This window comes from Grampus griseus (genome assembly GCF_964374135.1).
Source record: "Grampus griseus genome assembly, chromosome: 1".
In the NCBI taxonomy this organism is placed as follows: Eukaryota; Metazoa; Chordata; class Mammalia; order Artiodactyla; family Delphinidae; genus Grampus; species Grampus griseus.
In genome coordinates this window covers 63,064,186-63,090,102 of record NC_139017.1, presented here as the reverse complement: position 1 = coordinate 63,090,102, position 25,917 = coordinate 63,064,186, and the positions used below count along the sequence as shown (strand labels likewise).

At 36.6% G+C, this 25,917-nt stretch overlaps 1 protein-coding gene across 3 annotated transcripts in view; it reads right to left on the bottom strand.

Moving 5' to 3' along the window:
* TMCO1 (transmembrane and coiled-coil domains 1) overlaps positions 1–25,917 on the bottom strand; it is a 46,480-nt gene that overhangs the window by 7,908 nt on the left and 12,655 nt on the right. For all 3 annotated transcript variants that reach the window (XM_082648875.1, XM_082648877.1, XM_082648876.1), the window contains 3 exons: positions 16,968–17,014; positions 15,542–15,609; positions 5,381–5,525 (listed from right to left, as the gene is read on the bottom strand). In XM_082648875.1, coding sequence (XP_082505001.1) covers positions 5,381–5,525; positions 15,542–15,609; positions 16,968–17,014 — 260 coding nt within the window. The remainder of the gene's footprint in view (positions 1–5,380; positions 5,526–15,541; positions 15,610–16,967; positions 17,015–25,917) is intronic.

The following is a 25,917-nucleotide window of genomic DNA, read 5'->3' as shown; positions in this document are numbered from 1 at the left end:
GTATGACCAGCAATTCTACTTCTGGGTATATATGCAAAAAGAAGGGAAAACAGGAATTCAGACATTTATACACCTGTGTCCACAGCAGCATTACTCACAACAGCCAAAAGGTAGAAGCAATCCAATTGTCCTTTGACAGATGAATAAACAAAATGTGGTATATACATACAATTGAATGTCTATTCACCCTTAAAAAGGAAAGAAATTCTGACACATGCTACAACATGGATGAACCTTTAAAACATGCCAGTTACAAAAGGACATAAGTATGATTCTACTTATATGAGGTCAAATTCACAAATATGAACAATCAAGTTCACAGAGACAGAAAGTAGAATGGTTGTTGCCAGGGACTGAGGGGAGAGGGTAATGAAGATTTAGTGTTTAATGGGCAGAGATTTTCGGTTTGGGAATATGAAAAAGTTCTAGAGATGGATAGTGGTGATGGTCATATGACAACGTACAATGTACTTAATGTCACAGAACTGTACAGTTAAAAATGGTTAAAGCAGCATATTTTATGTTATGTCTATTTTACCACAATAAACAAGAAAGATTAAAAGCACTGGAATTACTGAATATAGGAAACCAGAAAGTAGCTTCTGGACATAAGAGAGCATTGCCTTGAGGATTCCTCAGGAAAACTGCTACGAGGGGTGGTCACACTGACAAGTTTAAACCTTGGCACTCTATAGGTATGACACATATATTTTGACCCACTCCTCCATATTCTTTTACTCTAGGGGTTCAGATCACAATGCTTAGCCCACTCTATGACACCTGCGCATTGCAAAACCCTAATTATCTACACAAGGTGTGAAGAAAGGAGGAGTGTCCCCAGCCAAACACTTGCACTGGGATCTGAACAGACTTTCAAATTTCAAAGAGGAATTTAGACAGGCACTCCAGAGAAAATATTAATAGTAGGCTGCTGACAGGGCTTCGTGCTATTCATATACACACTAGATTCAAGAATAATCATTAACCTTACTGCATTCTTTTGACCCTCCGGCTCCTCAGTCTTTGAAAACAAGGGATAGGCAACCTTTGATCTCAAATGAATCCATGTTTTCCCTAATAAAAATCACATAATAGTTGGCAAAGTACAAGAGCAAAGAATAAATAAGGTACACCAGTGTCAACTCCAAATGCATCGAACCATGACTTAATGAAACCAAAATGTACTAGAAGAAAACAAGGATGAATTTCTTTATAACTTTAGTTAAAGACCAGTAAACCAAAAAAGGAAAAGAAAAACAAACAAAAAAAACAACTAAAAACCTCCAGCAAACAAAATTTTGCATGGCAAAAACCATACTAAGTAAAACAAACACGAATGACAATTCGTAAAAATTACTAGTAACTTAGATCACAGAGAGGGCTAATCTCCCTAAGAGCTAAAAATTAAGAAAAAGACCAACAACCCAATAGCGAAATAGGCAAAAAGCATACACGGTGTCTCACCTACCAAAGAAAGAAAAAAAATACATGAATAGTTCTTAGACAAACAGAGATGCTCAATCCAAATAAGCAAATTAAAACTACGATGAGAGAGCAATTCTTATCTGTTAGATTGGTAAAAACCCCAAAGTTGGACAATTCCTACTGGAGGTTGGGGGCAACATGAATTTTCCCACATTGTTTTAGGGAGTAAAAAGTGGTATAACCCCAATTTTCCAAGTTTATATTTGGGTGTAGTATCTACTGTTTGTTTCACACCTGCCTTTTAGGTGCACACTACACTTTAAGGTATATACAGGAAATTCAGAAATCACTAGAAGCCCACGCACCACAATGAACAGTAGCCCCCGCTCGGTGCAACTAGAGAAAGCCCATGTGCAGCAACAAAGACCCAACACAGCCAAAAAAAATTTTTTTAATATATATATTTATTAATTAATTAATTTTAAAAAAAGAATGGCTTCATTGAGGGAATCATAATACAGTCTCTAATCTGAAAGCCTCATATTTTATGACGGATCATTTCACATGCATCTACAGAGTCAACTATTATGCAATGTAAGATCTTAAAAAACAAATACAACAACAAAACAAAACATAGAAGGAGAAAGGGAATAAGAGAAAGGAATTTTAATTCAAAGAAAGAAGCATATATTCCATAGTAACACTTCAAATGCTGAAGTATTTCAGACTGGAAATAAGTTCATAATCCTCCTGTTAGTACACATACTAACAACCAATGGGGAACAGAATAAGAAACTATTGGCAGCTAATAAAAATGATAAAAGTAGGTCATTTTAGTGATTTTTCAAAGATTTTTAATATCTCAGAATACCTATACTAGAGCTCTATATACTTTTCTCTTATTAATATCAGTGCATAGACTCGGACAAGCGGAAATTAAAAGTATGAATATATATCTTCCTTGGCTGAAAACAAACACACTGAATTTTTGTGTGTTTTTTTTGCTGCTCCTTCTCTCCCCACCCATCACCTTTCACCTTTTTTTTGTATTCTCAGGAGTTAGCATGGCTGGTCTACCGTCCGTTTTTTAAAAATTAATTAATTAATTAATTAATGGCTGCATTAGGTCCTCATTGCTGCGCACGGGCTTTCTCTAGTTGCGGCTAGCGGGGGCTACTCTTCATTGTGGCGCGCAGGCTTCTCACTGTGGTGGCTTCTCTTGTTGCGGAGCACAGGCTCTAGGCGCATGGGCTTCAGTAGTTGTGGCTCGCGGGCTGTAGAGCGCAGGCTCAGTAGTTGTGGCACATGGGCTTAGTTGCTCAGTAGTTGTGGCACACGGGCTTAGGATCTTCCCGGACCAGGGCTCGAACCCGTGTCCCCTGCATTGGCAGGCAAATTCCTAACCACTGCGCCACCAGGGAAGCCCCTGACTGTTTTTATAAATAAAGTTTTGATGGAACACAGCCACATTCATTCATTTACATATTGTCTAGGACTGTTTTCATACTATAATGGCAGAATTAAGTTGTTGTGACAGAGACTGTATGGTCTGAAAAGTAAATACAAAAGTATTTATCATCTAGACCAGCAGTCCCCAACCTTTCTGGCACCAAGGACTGGTTTCATGGAATACAAATTTTTCCATGGACGGGCAGCGGGGAGATGGTTCAAGCAGTAATGTGAGCGATGGGGAGCAGCAGATGAAGCTTCGCTCGCTTGCCTGCAGCTCACTTCCTGCTGCGCGGCCCAGTTCCTAACATGCCGTACCAGTCCGCAGCCCGGGGGTTGGGGACCCCTGATCTAGACCATTACATGGTGGTCAGCAAACCTAAGAAGTTTGCTGACCACCATGATAAATGACCATGGCATTCCTGATAAAATTAATTGCTACACATACACCTCACCAGACTTTCTGAAATAACTGAAAGGAGTTTAAAGACCAGCTTGAGCTGAACTTTCTCAATGATCATTCTTAACATTTATTTCACTAAAAAAAAAACCTTTACAGTTCAGATGGTGATTTCTAGGTAACAATGTCCAGGTAGCAGTGCAAATGGTGCATCTAAAATAACTATTGTGAGGGAGTTCCCTGGTGGCCTAGTGGTTAGGATTCCGGGTTTTCACTGCCATGACCTGAGTTCAATCCTTGGTCAGAGAACTGAGATCCTGCAAAGCCGCGAGGCTGGCCCCAAAAAAACAAACCCCCAAACACAAAAAAACCACAAAACTGTCGTGAGCCATCACAAATAAAGTAGTAACATCTGCATGTAATTAAAATAGAATTGTTCTTTGTTGCTTTGTTGCTTTGTTGTTCTTTGTATACATCATTTTTTATTAATATTTTGACCTTAGCTATAATTTTAATATTTCATACTTAAATAATCAAATTTAAGAGCAATATTCTAGTTATCAATGACCTCTGTTAAACCAACAAAGAGATCCATGTTGTCACTGTCTTGGCTTTCACCTCGGATAAGCCAAAATGCTAAAGCATGTCAAAAGATGTAGTATACACCTCGGCTACACAAGAATACCACTTCCTGGTGGACATACCCACTTAAGTGCCTCACAAACACCTCAAACAGCATGTTTTCTAACCAACCTACTTCTCTTTCTTCTACTCCCATCCTCCATTTGGTCACCAAAGCCATAATGTTGAAGTTACCTTAGTTTCTCCTTTCTCACATTAAATCAATCACTAAGTTCTGCTAGTTTACCTCTATATATTTTTCAACTTTGTCCTCTCCTTTTCAACCCTCCCATCACTGTAAGTTTAGAACACAGTGATTTTTTGCTAGACTACTGTGATAATCTTCTGAGATTTCTGCATCTGGTCATATATCTACCCTTCAGAATGCAGCAAGTGTCAGCAAATGATTCCAGGAAGCCTGGAAACTTGGTTGCATTTAATATGCAACGGGAAAAGGTGGGAGACATCCAGATAGAAGGAAGAGCATTCACAAAAAGTGAGTCTGGGTAAGTGGAACATGGAAACTGTCAGGCAAGTCAGAATGGCCGGAGTGTTGGATGAGGTGAGAGATGAGGTAAGCAAAGTATTAAGTGGTAAGATCATGAAGATCTTTGTGACCTTCAAACTATTATTCCATTTCCTATTGATTCCCACATGCCAGACAAATCAAAAAACCTGCTGCCACAGACAATATTCAGAGGAAGAAGAAGAAAAATAACTCTGAATCATTTATGTAAAAATCATTGAAAGAATCATGTTCATACTTATTGCATGTGCCAACCTCCCCACTACAATGCCTGCTGAGTGGCAGTATGTTCAAAAACTGAATAATGCCTTGAAATATGAAGAGTTCTGGAGCCAGAGACTTTAACTAACCTCACTTACTTTTTAAAGTCCCATCTCAAAAGCCACTTCATTCTTTCAACCTTTCTGCCTGAATCGTCTGCCACTAATTGAATGTTATGTCTCTCTTCCAGGCTCTCACAACCTTATATGTATCTCTTAGCTCTCACTCTTTTTCACTATGAATGTCTGACCATCATGTTGCTTGAATGTAAATTCTACAAGTCAGACTTTATCTCAACTGTGACTAACTTCAAGTCACCAAATTATTTGTTTATTTGTGTTTCTGAAGTGCCAAAAGGCACTGGTGTATAATAAAGAAGAAATGATAGTGGGAAGACAAAACCCACTCTTTACTTTCCTACCTTTAGATAGTTGCAATAAAGAAGAAACTTGAGAGCTCTAAAAATGGGATGTGGAAACCATGTTTGATTTTATGGCTACTTCCCATCCCTAAGGATCAGTAATCTAGACCTACATACATTTAAAACAGTTTTAGATGATACTCGAATTCTAAAACAAGCAACTGAAAGCTCTCAGTAGCAACAGGTAGACACTTCCAGTATTACAGAAGTAGACACTAATTTAGGGTGTGACAGCAAGGAAGGATATACATATTAAATAGTGGATGTTGTCACTTACCTGTCGAATTGACATGGTACAGAGAATATACAGGAAGATGAAGGAACAGTCTGTGGTATCGTCCCCCAGCAGATTTCGATGAGACAGTCCTTGGATGTAGGAAAGGGGGGTGAAAGGGAGCTTTGCCACCACTCTACCATCAAATCTAAAAAGGAAAAAACAAAGAACTGTTATTTTTGGAAGACTGACAAGCTTCTTAGTTCCAGAGAAGAATCTGGGACAGAAATAGAACTCTAAGTCCCTTGATCTCTAAAAAACAAAGAAAGGATGATATTCTAAAAAGAGACTTGAAATCTAAGGATGTAAGGAAGGGCGCCTAGATTTTTCCCATCAATCTTTTTCTAAACTAGTGATTCTTAATTTTTTCAGTATCAGGATCCTTTAACACTCTGAAAAATTATTGAGGACCCTAAAGAGGTTTTATTTAGAGGTTATATCTATCAATATTACTGTTTTATAAATTAAAACAGAAAATTTAAACCATTTATCAAATCATTTAAAAGGTAGCAATATTCAGTATGTTAACACAAATATTTTTATGGAAAATATATGTTCCATACAGAAAAAGAATTTAGTGAGAAGAAAGGCTTTTTTCCCCCCAATCTCTTTAATGTTTTATTTAATAGAAAAATGTTGGATTCTCATAGCTGCTTCATTACTCAGGCTGTTGCAATATTACATACCCTATGAAGCCTCTGGAAAATTCCACTGTACATTCATGAGAGAAGGAGAGTGAAGAAGGCAAATAACATCTTAGAATTATTACAACAATAATTTTCACCTCAAGGACCTCCTAAAAGTCTCAGAGACCTCCAGGGATCCCCAGACCACACTTTGAGAACCACGGTTCTAAACCATGACACCAATAAGATTTTAAGAACCCTCTTTTCCAAGACTCAAAGATTCCCAGTATATACACATTAAACAGGATAAACACTTCTGGAGAGAAATTCATGGAATATACATAGTGGTGAATGAAAAATGGCATACATAATACTCTGAGATAACTTTTAACATACTTCTAATGTTTGAAAGTAATTCCTTTTACTTTTTCTAAAATAGAAAAATGTTTTGAAAAGAGAAAATCTTAGAAAAAAACTAGAAGAAAATATGTATCAGTGTTTATTTTGAGATGCTGGGGATATAAACTTCTTTTACACTTTTCTATGAATAAGCTGTACAGTCAGACAATATTGAGAATTATAAATTAATGTGATTAAGGACAGTGATACTTCATAATATTAGAAAAATATATGACAGCATCAGTTACTTTATCCAAATAAAGTCTTTAACTCCAGTTAAAATATCTAGAACATTCCCTCTTAGAAAAACATTTGGTATTTAGAATGTTTCTATAGAGGGAGAGGGAAAAGAGAGGTAGCATTACCATCTTTTTCGCTGGGGAAAAAAATACCTAAATATCCATATTAACTATTGTGGTTATAAAGAGCTTCTTATACAGCTGAACTCCAAAGAATATAAATAGAATGAATTTGACATATTCTGTACATATGTATGATTGTCCACTTACTATGCCCAACTGCTTTCCTAGTATATAGTTTGCACAGGGTAAGGGTTCTATCATGAACTGTTGTTACTTGGATATGACGAAAATATTTAAAGACCTGCTTGAAGTAGTTATTCTTATCTACTAACCTCACAAAAGCAAAACAAAGTATTGTAATAACTTTTCCAGGAGGAGGTATTCCCATTCACTCACAGGAAGTATTATACACAGTTGTTCCAATATTTCCTGGTTATATGCTATATGCAGTATACTGTTCTACATATGCCACTCTACTCTCCATCTGTAGAGTTAAACTGTGAGGAGTAGGGCTGGAATAAATATAGCCCAAAATGTTTACCCCTCTTGCTGCTAACATAAACACCCAACAAATTCATCTTATACAGTCATTTTATTCCTTGACATTTTTGACTTGAAATTGTAACCAAAAAGAAAATCTTTTACAATAAATGAATTCCGCAAAGTTTCAGGATGGAAATCAACATACAAAAATCAGTTGCATTTCTATACACCAACAATGAACTATATGAAAAAAAGAATAAAACAATCCCATCTACATCAAAAACAATAAGATACTTAGGAATAAATTTCATCAAGGAGGTGAAAGATACATACACTGAAAACTATAAGACATTGATAAAGAAACTGAAGAAGACACAAATATATGGAAAGATATCCATGTTTATAGACTGGAAGAGTTAATACTGTTAAAATGTCCATACTATCCAAAGTCATCTACAGGGCTTCCCTGGTGGCACAATGGTTAAGAATCCACCTGCCAATGCAGGGGACACAGGTACAAGCCCTGGTCCGGGAAGATCCCACATGCCATGGAGCAACTAAGCCCGTGTGCCACAACTACTGAGCCTGCGCTCTAGAGCCAACGAGCCACAACTATTGAGCCTGCATGCCACAACTACTGAGGCCCGCATGCCTAGAGCCTGTGCTCCGCAACAAGAGAAGCCACCACAATGAGAAGCCTGTGCATCGCAATGAAGAGTAGCCCCCGCTCCTTGCAACTGGAGGAAGCCCGTGAGCAGGAACGAAGACCCAATGCAGCCAAAAATAAATAAATAAAATAAATAGATTTATTAAAAACAACAACAACAAAGTCATCTATAGACCCAATACAATCTCTAATCAAAACTCTACTTTTCACAAAAATAGAAACATCCATACTAAAACTCATATGGAACCACAAAAGATCTTGAATAGGCAAGGCAATCTTGAGAAAGCTGGAGGCATCAAACTTCCTGATTTCAAACTATGTTACAAAGCTATAGTAATCAAACTAATATATTACTGGCACAAAAAGAGACATGCAGACCAATAGAATAGAATAGAGAGCCCAGAAATAAACCTAGTCAACTAATATCTGACAAGAGCCAGAAATGCTCAGTGGGGAAAAGGATAGTCTCTTCAATAAATGGTGCTGGGTAAACTGGATACTCACATGCAAAAGAATTACACTGGACCCCTATTATACACTACTCACAAAAATTAACTCAAAATGGATTAAGGACTTAAACATGATACCTGAAACTGTAAAACTTCTAGAAGAAAACATAGGGAAAAAAGCTCCTTGATATTGGTCTTGGCAATGATTTTTTTGGATATGACACCAAAAGCACAAGCAACAAAAATCAACAAATGTGACTACATCAAACTAAAAAGCTTCTGCACAGCAAAAGAAACAAAATGAAAAGGCAAACTATGAAATGGGAGAAAATATTTGCAGACTATATATCTGATAAGGGGTTAACATCCAAGATATATAAGGAATTTGTACAACTCAATAGCAAAACAAAAAACACCAAATAATCCAATTAAAAAGTGGGCAGAGGATCTGAATAGATATTTTTCCAAGCAAGACATACAAATGGCCAAGAAGTACATGAAAAGGTGGTCAACATTATTAACCATCAGGGAAATACAAATCAAAACCACAATGAGATTTCACCTCATGCGTGTTAGAATGACTATTATCAAAAGGACAAGAGATAACAAATGCTGGCAAGGATGTGGAGAAAAGGGAACCCCTGGGCACTATTGCTGGGAATGTAAATTGGTACAGCTACTATGAAAAACAATATGGATGTTCCTCAAAAAATTAAAAGTAGAACTACCACATGATCCAGAAATCCCATTTCTAGTTATTTAGCCAAAGGAATTGAAATAAACTACTGTCTCAAAGAGATCTGTACTCCCATGTCATTGCAGTATTATTCATAATAACCAAGATACGGAAACAACCTAAGTGTCCACCGACAGATGAACGGATAAAGAAAATGTGATATATATACTGTATACAAGTCTGACAGAGAAAGACAAATACTGTATGACATCACTTATATGTGGAATCTAAAACAGCTGAACTCATGGAAACAAAATTAGATTGGTGGTTGCCAGAGGATGGGGGTTGAGGGAAATGGGGAGATGCTGGTCAAAGGGTACAAACTTCCAGTTTTAAGATGAATAAGCTCTGGGCTTCTAATGTACAGCATAGTAATTATAGTTAATACTGTATTATATGCTTGAAAGCTAAGAGAGTAAGTCTTAATTGTTCTCACTGCCAACACAACAAAATGATATTTATGTGAGATGAAGGATTTGCTAACTGACCTTATTGTGGTAATCATTTTGCAATATGTATGTGTATCAAATTATCACTCTGTACACCTTAAATGTACACAATGTTCTATATTATATGTCATTATATATCTCAGTAAAGCTGGAAAAAAGCTTTAAAAGAATAAGAAGAGAGAAAACCTTTCATGTCCTATAAGTGAGTTATTCATTTATGTGAAAATGAACATTTAGTACGAATGAGACCTTAAACCAGCCACAAATATGAAGGAAAAAACCCCTTCAAATTAATTTTTCCAGGAGATTAGAGGCTTTCCATAGGAATAGCTAAGAATAGACACCATTACTAGTCTGTAGCCTAATAATGAAAAGAGTTAGGGAGAGAAAGAAAAAGGTGCAAAGAGAGAGATAGCTTATAGGTAGATTATTTCTTTAAGTGAACTTACTCTCTGCAGTTCCAGAGGGCAGGACCACTGCTCATGAACAGAACAAGCAGGCATATTTTGGTCCAGTAAAAGGAACCACTTTCAAACCCTAAATACTACTCGGTAAAACTATATTATCTCAGAAAACATCAAGCTCCTCATCGTTGAAAATGATTAAAAATAATGGAAAATTATCTGCTAGAGGTATTATTGGAGAGATTTCCGTATTGACACAGAAGTAATGTGTTAAAATGACTTTTAAGATCACTTCTAAGATTTAATGTTTCAGTTTTATGGAAACGATCCAGAAGAGAAGCCAAAGACAAATAAATAGCTGGATTTGGTGCCTCTTGTTGCTACTCTGGCAATCTGGAGCTCAAGTCCTTCCCATCTTAGTCTAACTTGAGGCTTTTTTCTTATCAACAATTGTAAGACTAAAATGGATATTAGAGATAATGTATTCCATTCTATAATAAACAGATGATCAAGGTGAAACTAAGAGAAATTATGTGAAAAATGAATAGTGATTGTTCAATACACTCAAAATATGTACTAGACTGTAATAACTGACACCCACATTACTTTTGTTTAGAACTGCTAAGGGATGGTGGGCTTTTTTTTCTATACCTTTTTTTCCTTTTTTTCCCATTTAAATTTAAAATCCATACATACAAATATGATTAAATTTTGATTAAATTATTATTTGCTAATATTTTTAATGAAAAGAAAAAGAAAGGGGTGCATTCAGTTTCAATCCCAGCTATTGTCTGGACTGTCATGTCACATGAACAATGACGTTTTATCTGAGGATATGAAGATAGCATTGAACCTTATAGATTGGATATTCTGAACATCAGATCTGAAATGTCTGCTTTTCAATATATGTGAAATAAAACTTGGAATTTGCTCACCAAAAAAAATGTACTAGACTTTTAATGTCACATACCAGCTTATAAAAATAGAGATACATTCTTTAACTTCTAGGTGCTCACAGTCCTAGGCATAAGAAATATATATACATATATATATATATATATATACACATATATATATATATATATATTTAAATTTCTGGTCTGAGCACAAAGACCAGAAAAAAAACATGAATACCATTCAGCAACCATGCTCCTTGGTATCTATCCAAAGGAGTTAAAAACATGTTCACAAAAAAACCTGCACACAGATGTTTATGGAAGCATTATTCATAATTGCCAACTGATGAACCTGCAATGGTACCTCATCATCACCCAAAGTCCACAGTTTACATTAGGGTTCACTCTTGGGTTTTAATAAATGTATAGCAACATGTATCACCATTAAGTATCACACAGAATAGTTTTACACTAAAAAATCCTCTGTGCTCTGCTTATTCATCCCTCCCTCACACCTAATCCCTGGCAACCACTGACCTTTTAACTGTCTCCAGAGCTTTGCCCTTTCTAGAATGTCATATAGTTGTAATCATATAGTACGTAGCCTTTTCAGGTTGATTTCTTTCACTTAGTAATATGCATTTAAGGTTTCTCCAAGTCTTTGCATGGCCAATAGCCCATTTCTTTTTAGCAATGAATAACACTCCACTGTCTGGATGTTCCACAGTTTATCCATTTACCAACTGAAGAACATCTTGGTTGCTTCCAAGTTTTGGCAATTATCAAGCTGCAATAAACATCTGTGTGCAAGTTTCTGTGTGGACATAAGTTTTCAACTCATTTGGTTTCACTTTCACTTTTTATTCTACATTATACTGTTTGAATTTTTTAGAAGTACTTGTGTATTACTAGTATAAGAAAATCTTTTTCTTTTTAAACTTTGGTTCTGATGCGCACTCCTGGTTAAGATCTACTACATAGGGCTTCCCTGGTGGCGCAGTGGTTGAGAGTCCGCCTGCCAATGCAGGGGACACGGGTTCGTGCCCCGGTCCGTTAAGATCCCACATGCCGCGGAGCGGCTGGGCCTGTGAGTCATGGCCTCTGAGCCTGTGCATCAGGAGCCTGTGCTCCACAACGGGAGAGGACACAACAGTGAGAGGCCCACGTACAGAAAAAAAAAAAAAAAAAAAAAAAAAAAAGATCTACTATATAAGCTTTGGGAAGCTACCTGATATATCATAAACTAGTCATTTCAAATCATCAGGGAAAATATATTATTTGTTCCCTACCTGGTATTAACAATAGCTAAGTACTTGGTAAAGTTGGAAACTAACCACCAAAAACAATTACAGATGAAACAAAATTTAAATATAAAAAATAAAAAGTAGAAACAAATTTATATAATCTGGTATGAGAAAGGCACTATTTATATAACAGAAAAGAGTAACAGATTTGACATAAAAATTAACATTGCCCATATATCTCAAAAAGAGAGCTTAATAGTCTCAATAAATAAAAAAATCTTATAAAAAGAAAATAAGGGAAAGAACATGAACTAGAAATTTAGAAATAGATAAACATAATAAGTATATGAAAAGATGCTACATCTCACAAGAAATGCAAATTTTAAAAGAAATATTATTTTTAGCTATTAGATTTGCAAATATTAAACAGATACATAATTCCCAGTGATGACAAATATATGAAGAAAGAACCACTCACAAGTACTGAGGGCAATAACCGAAAAATATAAATTAATAAAAACCTTTCTACGGGAATTCCCTGACAGTCCAGTGGTTAAGACTCCGCGCTTCCACCGCACGGGGTTGCGGGTTCGATCCCTGGTCGGGGAAACTAAGATCCCGCATGCTGTGCGGCAAGGCCAAAAAGAAAAATTTCACCTAAGCAATACTTCTAGGATATGCCTGAGGAAAAAATAAGTATACACTAGTGTACATACTACCTGTGAAAATTCTGTGTGAAGATTAATAGAAGATTATATAAGTTAGGGTACATCCATTCAATGGAATATTGACAGACATTAAAAATGATTATGCAAGATGGGACTTCCCTGGTGGTACAGTGGTTAAGACTCTGCCCCCCCAATGCAGGGGGTCCGGGTTTGATCCCTGGTCAGGGAACTAGATCCCATATGCATGCTGCAACTAAGAGTTCACATGCCACAACCAAGGAGCCCATGAGCCACAACTAAGACCTGGTGCCACCAAATAAATAAATAAATAATTTAAAAAATCCTAGCCTGCATGCAGCAATGAAGACCCAACGCAGCCAAAAAAATAAAAATAAAAAAAAATTTTTTTAAATTAAAAAAAAATCCTCTAAAAATGATTATGCAAGAGTTACACATACTGCATTTAAAAAATTATCACAGGTAACTACAGCAGGTTACAAAACAACCATTTTGGGGTATAAAAATTAATACATACAAATATCTAAATGTTTGTATACGGAGAGAAGTACAAATCTTGAAAGGACACGTACTCATTTGAGGAAGGCAAAGTGATCTTTACTTTATATTTTATACATTTATATATTATTGAAATTTTTCCAGTAAGAATTTATTACTTCAATGATTACAGAAAGAAATGTAATAAAAGGTTACACTTGAGGGGAAAAATATGGCATTGGGAGAAAAATATATTTGAATCAGATGCCCTTCCCATAGAGCAGCCGTTCATACCACGATATGTTCACAAATAACATTAAGAAAGGGAACCACATGAATATAAGGCAGCATTACCACTGGTAGAAATGGCCACCATTCTTTCTTCCTTTTCTTTTTTTAAAAATTCAGGTATACGTAAGTTTTTTTTTTGTTTGTTTGTTTTTAAATGTTTATTTATTTATTTATTTATTGGCCGTGCTGTGTGGCATGTGGGATCTTTGTTCCCTGACCAGGGAGTGAACCTGCACCCCTTGCATTGGAAGCGTGGAGTCTTAACCACTGGACCATCAGGGAAGTCCCTATACGTAAGTTTTACAATATTAAATAAGTTCCTGGTGTACAACATAGTGATTCACAGTTTTTAAAGATTATACTCCATTTAGAGTTATTATAAAATATTGGCTATATTCCCCACAGTTCTTTCTTAATCAGCCTATTTCATTAGAACCCACCTGTACATAAGACTAAGGAATACAATCAAATGCTGAACTTCAAGCAAAGCAGTGATTCAAATTTATTGTAGGTATCACACAATAAAGCCAAGACCAGTAAGAATAGCTCTACATACACACATCACTAACCTATGAAAATATTATTTTAAAAATCAGAAGTATGAGAAAAATAAGATGTTAGGCATTATATTTTTAAAATATAGATGAGTACTTAGCTAGCTCTATACTGTCCAGAATGTGACAAATTAAAGAATATTTGAGTATTTGAGTTATACCAATGAAGTTTACTAGTTAACTACAAAATCTTTCAGTGTTTGGTTTGCCTGGTAATCCACGGTGATATATACCCAAGAAATGAGAGAAAGCATAGCAGTGAAAAAAGGATACTGAGTTTAGAGTTATAAGTTAGAAACTATGAGACTTCTAGAGACCTTGGGCAAGTTATTTAATCTTCCAAAGGTCCTTTTCAGCAGTAAAGGTCTATGATTTTAGTAATCACTAGTTAAGTGGAAATTCTGTATTAAAATCATTTTGGACATTCCCTTTGGTGCCTCACCTAAGTAAAAATAACCACTCTCCTTTTTCCCCCCTACTATATTTCACACACACACACATCTATTGTAACATCCATCAATGTATTGATTCGTTTGTCCTTTCTTTCTATAAAATTTTGATATTACTGAGGGCAGGGAACACATCTTATTTGTTATATTCTGATACCTAGCACAATGCCTGGCACAAAGTAGGCCCTTGACAGGTGGGAAGAGAAGAACAACTGGAGGTGGGGCGGGGTGTGGGTACAAGGAGAGAGAGACAGACAGGTAGAAATGAAGTAGGGGAGGAAGAGTAGGAGAAAGGGAAGGAAAAGAGTGGGTGAGGAAAATGCGTGGGATAGTTCAGGAGAGCTCTGAAAGGTAAGAAATGACAGCTTGTCATCTCTGGATATTTTCCCAGGTTCTGTCAAAAGCAGTCCCACAATTACTCAGGCCTGCTATATGCTAGTTTAGACAACAGTAACCTACCTTATTATTAAACAAGATTATAGTTGTTAAGACTCTATTTTAAGAGTCAAAACATCTCTGTACGACTACCTTCATTTTGAAGAAGTTTGTTAGTAAGGAACTTAAAAACCCAGGAGACATATTAAATTCTTTTTAGAGGACCCATAAAACCTTAGTCTTTGCCTTACATATAAGATATCTTCAATATTAAGAGGGTGAAAACTTATCATATAATTGTATTCCATCAAAATTAAATTTCCCTTGATTTTGATAACTGGATTGAGGTTAAGTAAGAGAATGTCCATGTTCTTAGGAAATACACACTTTAGTAGTTATGGGTAAAGGGGCATGAAGCCTACAACAAACTCTTGAATGATTCAGAAAAAATATACAAATAATGTATGAATGAGTACATATATGATATGGAGAAACAGAGAAAAAAGGAAAGCAAATGAGGCAAAACGTTAACAATTGTGAATCTGGTTAATCAATGTACTATTCTTGTAACTCTTCTGTAAATTTGAAATATCAACATATTACCAAAAAAGCTAATTGTTCACATATACACACACATAGAGCAATATTTAGATAAAACCATATAAAAGGCTACTCACATAGAATTAAACATTCCCATTAGGGCAGTAAAACAAAAGCCAATTGCAAACATGGATTTCATTCGAACCTGAAAGGAAACCAACGAATTGTTATTTTACACTAGAGAAAAACCACCACTAAAGCACACCCCAAACGTTTTGGTTTACATCGTTTTTAAAAGATGCTCCTTGGCAAAAAGCTGTTTATTGGCTAACCCACCCTCCACCTCCAAGGCCTCTTCTCCTTGCCAGCTTCTGATGAATAGTATTGGGGTGGTCATATGACCCAACTCTGGCCAATGAGATGTTAAGTACCAACCAGAACTTTTAAAAGGGACAAACTTGGCTAGCATCCCTTTAGGCCTTTTGCCCGTACTTCTTGCCTGGAATGAAGAACATAATGCCTGACAGTAAAGCACCATCAAACAACCAAACAACCATAAGCTAAGGAAGGTTAACCTGAGTCCTCAGTGACATTACTGTGCTGCCACAGCAGCCCAGGACTACCAACCTCTGTACCTCTTGAGCAAGTGAAAAAAATTTTATATGTTTAAGCCATTATTAAGCATTTTGTTTCTTGCAGCTAACTTCTTTCTTAATTACATGTGCCATAAAAGTATAAACAAATAAAAGATCATAAAGATATAAGATTAACAGTTTATCAGCAATTTTTATCTCTTCTTTCTGCAGTTTCCAAATTTGGTCTCATGAACGTGTAATAATTGCAACAACAGAAAAGCTATTTTCAAAAAAAATGCACTTCTAAATTATAATCTTTCCTAATAAGAATTTCAAGAAACAGAAGATAAAATAATACAGCAAAGGTCTCTTGGTAAGCAAAAGACAACTGTTACGCAGTTTAGATGTCCTCTGTTGAATATACAGAAATTAAGTAGAAAAATAAGTCAAGCCATATAATTAGCCTACCTACACCTCAGAAAGACATGCTTGAACTCTACTCCTTATAAATAATGAGTAAATGGCTAATAAAATCACTTTTCCTTACACTTTATGATATGCCTGACCCTCAGATCAAAAGGCCTCTTAAAGAATAAAGGCCACAATAAAGGCCATCTATGATGCTCCAACTCCTATTTGGGATTACCAGGTCACCATAAAGGCAAAGATTCTGCAATAACATGAGGAAGAAAAAGAAAATAAGCTACTTCATTTGAAAACGTAAGGGGGAAGCTAATAAAAACTGTGTGAAAGGGACAAATTATGACTTCGAGAGAGCCTAAAAAAAAAGCTATTCATATTACTAACACGAAGCTTCAGTCCAGTAGCATATTTTCACTTCTATTTGGTCCAGGAACAACCATGATATTATTTATAGCCTGCATAACTATAAATTTCTGAAAAGGTAAGTGCAGTGTACTTGATGAAAATCAGGGTCTTTTGCTGAAAAACATGTGGTTTATCATGAAGTTATATTTAGGACTCTTACCATTGATAGATCTCTGTTATTATTCTTCAGTTTCTCTTCTTGACGCTCTGCAAAGTATTAATGAACTGGTTAATATACACAGCGCTGAGCGCAAAGCAGATGTTAAACTGTCACTGCCTGATGACTATAATAGCACTTCTGTCTCAGTATCACTTAATAAGATAAGCTGAATACATGGAATACTGTATACTTTGTACTAACAGAAAATTCAAATGCAGCAGGCCACCAAAATAGTTCAAATTAAATAAATAAAAATGTTTAAAGTTTAATTTAAACTTTAAGAGTCTGGACTCTGTACATTAAGATATACTCTTACATTACATCAAAAGGAAGTATAACCATAATGTCTGTACTTAGGTTTCAAGTATTAATTACCCATCTGTTATGATTTTCTTCCCCCTCTTTCAGTTTCTTTAAGAGAGCATGGAGTCTAAAAATTAAAAGCCAATTAAGATGAATTTAAGATTCAGGTTCTTTCATATTACAGTCAAATCAATCTAAAAATAAGCATAGTTTCATAGTTAAGTCACTTGGAAAGCTAGGAAATTTGATATATATTTCAAGAAAATTGTTATATACACAGAACCTAAACCGCTAAAGAAGTCTCAGTTGTACATTAATGACCTTATTTACTGTATTCCATCAACGTAAGGGACTTTATTGTACTTATGAAGAAACTGAGGCCCAGCAAAGGAGAAGTGACTTCTCAGAGACCACACAGGTATTTTATGCCAAAGCCAGGACGAGAATCCAAGTTTCCCAACTCCCAACCCAATGATCTCTATATATACTATGCTACTGCTTTCTTTGATTATGCATTTTTATCACCAGGATCAATTCACTCAACAAGTACTTATTGATTACCTACTAAATGCTGAGCACTTTTCTGAGCACTAGGGATAAATGAATGAACAAAACACACACAAATCCTCACCCTCACAGGAAGATTTTGAAATTAAAATATAATACCCTCTAAAATAAAAAATATACAATCGGAATATATGAAACTGGTGTGAGGGCTGCAAGTTCAGGCAGTTAAAGGAAAGGAAGGAAGAACAGGCCTATAGGAACCGCAGACTGGAGTGTAGTTTCCAAACAATGTACAGTGAGACGAATATATGCTTCTTTGTCCTAAATCGTTCCTATCCAGTTTGTTTTCCCTGGGAGGAAAGGATACAGGCAGGAGAAAGTGGGGATTATGAAGATATATGGAAGAAAATGAACAAAATGGGGTGGAACTAAGGTGTATCTCGGGGGCTAGAGCTCTTCTACCTGAGCAGCCCTCTTAAAATGTAATAAGACTGTTCAAAATTGGGTGTTTGAAGATTGGGATGACTAGAAGGTAAACAGGCGTAAAACCAAGTAGAGGGGGGAAAGGACTACCACTGAGACATGAAAAGAAAGGTATAGAAAAGCATCTATGCTAGAAACCTTGGCACATCCTTGACTCCCTACTCTGTCTTCAATCAAACACCAAGTCCTATTAATTATACCTCATAAATACTTATGAAATCTACCTCTTCCCCTCCTCCTTACTATACTTCCTTAGTTAGGATTTCTAACATCTCTTACCTCTATTACTTTCAAGTCTCCTAACAGATCTGCCTCCAAACTTGTTCCCTCAAATCCATCTTCCACATAAATGCAGTCAGATCTACTTAAAAGGCAAAACTGAACAAAATCTTGATACTCCCCAGCTTAAAATCCTTCCATGGCTTTTCATCCCTACAAGATCATGTTTCTTTTTTTTTGGCCACGCCACGCAGCATGTGGGATCTTAGTTCCCCCATGAGGGATCGGACGCACCCCCTGCAGTGGAAGCGTGGAGCCTTAACTACTGAACTGCCAGGGAAGTCCCAAGATCATGTTTCACTATCACCTGCAAGTCCTGCATCTGGCCCCTGCTTACTTCTGCAGCCACATTTCCAACCACTCCCATTAATTTTTATGTTCTTACAATACCAAACAACTTTAAGTTCCTGTACATATGATGCTTTTCTCTTGATTTAGTGTGTTTGTTCATAAAGTCTCTTCTACCTTGGGTGAACAAGTGTCCCAGTTTTCCCTGGACTGTTCCAGTTTTAGCTCTGAAAATCTCACATCCCAACAAACTCCTCGGACTAGACAAATTGGGATGGTTGGCTACCCTACTTCCACCTAGACTGTTTTATCCTACCCCATCAAACCCTTTCCTGGCTAGCCTGTACTCAACTTTTAAGCCTCAGCTCTTGTGTCACCTCCTTTTGACAATCTTGATTCCTTAAACAATACTATTCTAAAAAGCTTTCTACAATTATGAAAATATCCTACATCTGTGCTGTCAATACAGTAGTCACTAGCTACATGTAGCTACTGAGCAATGAAATGTGACCAGTATGATTGAGGAACTAAAATTTCAACTTCATTTATTAATAATTTTAATTAATTTAAAATCTGAACAGTCAAATGTAGCTACAGGCTGCTGTACTGGACAATGCAGTCTTAGACAATGGATTAGAAGTCCTTTCTTTATGCTTCCAGAATATTCTAAGCACATCTCTATCATTATACTCACCGAGTTTATACATTTTGTTATAATGATCTGTTTATGTACTTAACAATGCAACTAGATGGCAGGCTCCTAGAGAACAAGAACTTCTTCATCTTTGTATCCTCAGTAATTGGCAAGTAGTTTGTTGTTCAGTATTGTAGTATATGCTCAATATTGCTTAATGAATCAGCAATATAATAAAAGCTGATCTGAAGATACCCTACACCAAAAATCCCTTTTCTGGGACAGGAGTCTTTGATAAAGCTGGTAGGCTGAAGAGGCACTTAAAGCCTGAAAGGCTGAGAGGACACTAAAGTGACACAGTTTTTATGAAGTTCTATTCCACTTTTTTCAATTATGTCCAAACAGAAGCTCTAACCATATGTAGTGTCAAGGTAGACTGTATGTATACATGGCTTAAGAAGAATATAGCAGTACAGGTTTATGATATAGTCCAACACTACTGTGTTTGGCTCCTGAAGACTTTTCAACTCAAATTGTTTTTAGGTGCCCACCATATACAAATAAAGTAGGTTTTGTTGGTTTCAAATAATTCAGAAATAAGTTAACATTCGTCTGGTTTTGGAGGGGATAGAAGAAACAGAGACAAGTTTCTTATGACCTTGATGTGCTTAGTTGGTAGGAAATGCTAAGATGCCTCAAGAAGCATAAACACTACAAGCACTATAACATTTAAAGTCCTAGACAATGAAAGAGTTTTCAGAAATCCAGAAATGCCCATGTGGGAAACAGCAAACCTCATCTAATAGAAATGTTACCAATAGGGAAGCAATTTCAGGTACTCCCCAAGTTACGAACAATAAATTTGTAAATATCTCCAAAAAGCCACAGTTAGGTTTATATACCTCCCCTCTCCCCAGTAACCCCAATGCCTAATCTAAAGTTTTTCCATTTTCAGCTTTCTCCATTCCCAGCTCAGTTAATTGTATCTCAGATCCTCCTAATCTCTGTCTCTCTCTCTCTCAATACCCACGTTCTCTTTTACCCTCTTTATTTTCTTTCCGGTCTTAGAAAAGTATTAAACTCCTTCTCTATCTCTCTTCCATTATGACTACCAAACCCTGACTCTAACAAAACTGCTAGGCAAAGATTTATTCTATTCATTCTCATTATTTTAAAATGTAAGATTCAAGTTTTACAAGGATATTCTGTTAGACACAATGAGAAATGAAACATTCAAGTCCTTTAAAGTACTTAAAACATCCTTTTAGAGTTTCTCTCATACTGTAATCAAATCTACTTTTCTTTAAGCCTCAATGATTTAAGTAAATTTTAAATGTTATTTCCTAACCAATTTTGCTTTTAATTACCAGCAATACAAAAGAGGAACAAAAACAAAACCAACTATTGTCCCTAAAAATAAAGTTTTTACATTACATTATGGGTTACATAAGCTTATGAAGACAGGTCTGTCAATATAACCACCATGTAATACATGGTTTTATAAGAATAATCCAACTTCTAATAAACTGTATTGAAAAAAGTATCTTTTTTTAAACAACCTGCTTTTCCCTTATCAAGAAACTTTGTTTCCTCAAGTGAATAATTTCTGGGAAAGTCACATTAGTAAGTAAAAATAAGTACAAACAATTTATTTTGAAGTGATGATTTATATTGTTTATTAGCAGCAATCAAATATTTGAGCATAATGCTTCATGTAATTATGAGAACAGTTTTGGCTGAGATGATGCAATAAAAGCTAGCTAGTTAACTCTTAACTTCTAGTACCCCAAATAGTTAAGAGTATACTGAAATAAGTAAAAGTGATTGACTGGTTCTCTATTGCTCTGTGTGTAACTTAGCCCTTAACTGTTGTCAGTTAACTAGCATAACTCCTCTCAAAAAGTTGTTTCTTGGCCCCAATAAGGTAGGGAAGTCACTGTCTCAGTCTAATGTTATTTTAATCTTGGTGGTGTGTTACTTAAAAGAAGTATAGCTAGGGCTTCCCTGGTGGCGCAGTAGTTGAGAGTCCACCTGCCAATGCAGGAGACATGGGTTCGTGCCCCGGTCCAGGAAGATCCCACATGCCGAGGAGTGGCTAGGCCCGTGAGCCATGGGCGCTGAGCCTGCGCGTCTGGGGCCTGTGCTCCGCAACGGGAGAGGCCACAGTGAGAGGCCCCTGTACACCAAAAAAAAAAAAAAAAAAAAAAAAGTATAGCTAGTGAACCTCCTCCTAAGGTTCACTCACCCTTAGTTTTCTCCTTTGAGAAAACTCAACATCTAGAAGCCCAAGGCTTCCAAGATGGTTGTACTTCCCAATCCACCTTTCAACTGTTATGTTGCCATAAGAAGGGAGAAAACTATGTCTAAAACCTACTACACCTCCCCTGAAGATCTAAAATTTAAAGGTTCCAAGCCGAGTGCTGGAAATAAATATTCTATGTCATTCAGTGTTCACTTGTCCTGTGTGAACTATTCTTTATGCCATTCAGAACCTCAGGATTTAATACAGAGGAGAATCATACCTCAATTCCTCCATTTGAAAGGAATTCTATATACCCTTTTACTACGGAACTTTTGGAATACACCCTCTATGAAATTTGAGGAAATTTCACGGAGAGAAAAAACTGGCAGTATAAAGGAGATATATTTATATTCTAGGATGATTTATTATCCAAGATGATAGACAAAAGGAAACATTAAAATTCTAAAAGGGAATACTCCAATTAAAAAGAAGCTACATTTCTTGTAGCTATTGGAATACACTAGTAGCAACGATGACATCCATTCTGAGCAAAGAATGAACAAACTCAAGCCAATCTATCACACATTTTTATTTGACAGCATTAGACTTTGTACAATAAGATAATATAATTTAACTAAGAAAGGAACACATCATCGTTTACCTTAGTCAATAACCAGTGACGGGACTTCCCTGGTGGCACAGTGGTTAAGAATCTGCCTGCCAATGCAGGGGACATGGGTTTGAGCCCTGGTCCAGGAAGATCCCACATGACGCGGAGCAACTAATCCTGGGCGCCACAACTACTGAGCCTGCGCTCTAAAGCCCGCAAGCCACAACTACTGAGCAGATGTGCCACAACTACTGAAGCCTGCGCACCTAGAGCCCGTGCTCCACAACAGGAGAAGCCACTGCAATGAGAAGCCCACGCACTGCAACGAAGAGTAGCCCCTGCTTGCCACAACTAGAGAAAGCCCACGCACAGCAACAAAGATCCAATGCAGCCAAAAAAATTTAAAAAATAAAAAATAAATAACCAGTGACTTTTCTGTCAAAGAATACAAATCAATTAAAATACTCACGGGGCAACTGAGTAGTCTGATCAAACCAACAGTTTGGGAGATGGGGAACATTTTCAAATAAGGAAGAGATGATCAAAATAGCAGATGCTTCTCTATAGATTAAAAGAGTTAGGTATGCCATGACATTTCTGTATTCTGAGTTGTCTTGAATGGAAGACCAATTAATAACATGCCTTTAAAATTTCATGTAGATTGGGAGAAGCAAAATTTAAATGAAATGCCTGATACAGCCTTCTTTTATAGAAAATCCAAATAGCATAGATAAACATCTAGAATAAATATATTAATTCAGGGCCCCAAATAAATTTCAAAAATGTCCTCCCATATTTCCAAGTCACCAAGAAAGGAGATACACACCCCATTCAGCAAAGCTTCAGAATGCCTGCTCTCCCTTCTCTGGCCACCTTCTGGGGAATACCTCCCTCTCATCATAGTCTCTGTTGAGGTTCAACCTTATGAAGATTCCTAACATCCCCTGCCCTGCCACTACTGACCAAAAAGGAGGCCAATCCATAGGCTTACCCATGACCTACGGCATAAAAAGATGAGCTGAGCTAGTTGGATTCCTTCTTGCAGGAATTTAAACCGGAAAATATTGGGTGGGAGCAGAAACAGCAAAATAGTAATGTAGAACTGGCTCTTGAACTTTAGTTCGTCTAAAAATTATCTGGGAAGCTTGTTAAAAAAGCAGGCTCCTGTGTCCCATGTCCAGAAATGCTGATTCAGTAAAGCCTGGGAGTAAGACTCAGAACCCTTCATTTGTAACAAGTATCTCAAGCAACACTGATATAGGTGGTCTAGAGAGCACATTATGAGTAATACCGATATAGAAAGAACCACAGGAGACAAGCCAAAGTTAGACACAGGCAAAAATTAAATGCTAGGGAAGCACTGCAGAGAAAGTGGGAAAGTTGAACAACAGAAGAGAGAGAAGTACTAAAAATTAATAGTGGAGCCCAATGTCTGGCTTTATCCCAGGGCTTGCTCTGCCTGCAGGAATTGCTTTAACACAGTTCCTGCCTTCCTGTAACCAATTAGTTCAGCTTTTCCTGAGTTCTGGATCACATATATCCTTAAATTCCTCATTACTTGAGGTAACTTGACTGCAGCCGAAAGATCTAAATAAAATTCATACATCAAAAGTAGTTTCTCTTTTATGAGACGGAAACGTAAAATAACCAAAACATCTGCTCCTGAAATTAAGAATGGGAAACATAAAATCTTCCGACACCTCAGTTTCAAATTAATGTCTCTATCCAAGACCATCATCTCTAAGAGCTTCACCTAGTGATATCAATGACATTTTCCTTCTCTAAAACACTGAATATTGCTGACCATATCCCTCTTACTAAAAACTCCCTTCTTTCAATGCAGCAATATCATTCTTTATAGTCTCCCCATTACTGTATATATATGTTTGCTTTTTAAAAAATAAATTTATTTATATATTTTTGGCTGCATTGGGTTTTCGTTGCTGCTTGCGGGCTTTCTCTACTTGTGGCGAGAGGGGGCTACTCTTTGTTGCAGTGCACGGGCTTCTCATTGCGGTGGCTTCTCTTGTGGAGCACGGGCTCTAGGTACGCGGGCTTCAGTAGCTGTGGCTCGCGGGCTCTAGAGTGCAGGCTCAGTAGTTGTGGCGCACAGGCTTAGCTGCTCTGCAGCATGTGGGATCTTCCTGGATCAGGGCTTGTACCCGTGTCCCCTGCATTGGCAGGTGGATTCTTAACCTCTGTGCCACCAGGGAAGTCATATATATATATATGTATATATATTTTTTATTTTAAAGAAACCCAAGTGGGGAATCTGAGCAAAGGGAAAGTAGGGGTTGCATAATAACAAAATTGTAGATAGGGTCAGTATACAAAAATACATTTAACTGGTCTTATAAAGTTGCTGGAGATGAATGGCAAATCTGACTCTATGCTTATTAGCAGCCAGTCTCAAAGTGGAGGGAAAAACCATCAGTTCAAGCACAGGGTCAATAAGATAAAAAAGAAATCAATTATTTATGAGAATCACTGCTTGTCTTGACACTGAAAACTACTAGAAAGTTTCCATAATTTCTCGTCAAAGGGGTATCGTGCAATGTTGTAGATAATGTTCTCAAAAATAGTCCATAGCAACTACAGTAAATTTTATCTGGCTGAGTTTTTCATGACATGTCTAATAGTGCAAATGTCAAGGAGAAATAGAGTAGAAGCAATTTTATAAAGTCCAAAACTATATACAAGTTTAGGTTTACAGATTTCTGATAGTCTGGTTTAACTTAGGAGTAAAATTTATAAATCTACAGAATGGATAGGATGTTTGTCCTTCAAGCAACTCCTAACAAATATTATGTCTTGTAACTCCTATTAGATTTTGACAAGCAACTCTTCATAAATATTATTTCTTTTACCTTCTGATGACATTTTGGTGAGCAAACAATTTAAGGTAGCATTCCATGGTAAAATAATTTGAGTATAGATACTTTGTGCTGTCAATTTTAAGGGTAGTGGGTAATGTGCCTTCCATTTTTATATCTTGCCTATCCTTTATAGCAAAGCTACTCCAAAGAATTACCCATGTTCAATGTCTTTACTTCCTCACCATGCACTATCTCCCTAATCTATACAATCTGGTTTCTATCCCTTATCATGCCACTGAAATTATTCTTCCTAAATCACTAATTATCTCTGTTTTGCCTCTTAGATATTTAATACCCAACCTCTAACCCTTCCTGTCTTCTGAAACTCTCCCCTCAACTTCCGTGACACAACTCCTTTCCAACTTCTCTGGCAATACCTTTTCAAGCTCCACTTCTTCTTCTACCCCTTAAATTTCTATGTCTCAAGACTCTCTCCATCCTTAGCTCTTTGCTTTTCTTACTTTATATGGTCTCCCTGTGTGATTTCATTTACTTTGTGGACTCAATTATAATTTATAATCATATGATTCTAAATTCTATTTGTAGCCTTTATCTGCCAGCTCCAAACCATACATCCAATAGTGTACCAAGTATTTCCGCCCTATTGTCACACAGACACTGCAAATCTAACATGTTCAAACCTGAAATCATCCTCTCCTCTTCCTCATCCCAATCTGCAACTTCTCTGATATTTCCTCTCCTAATCAGAAATCTGGGCTGTTTCCCAG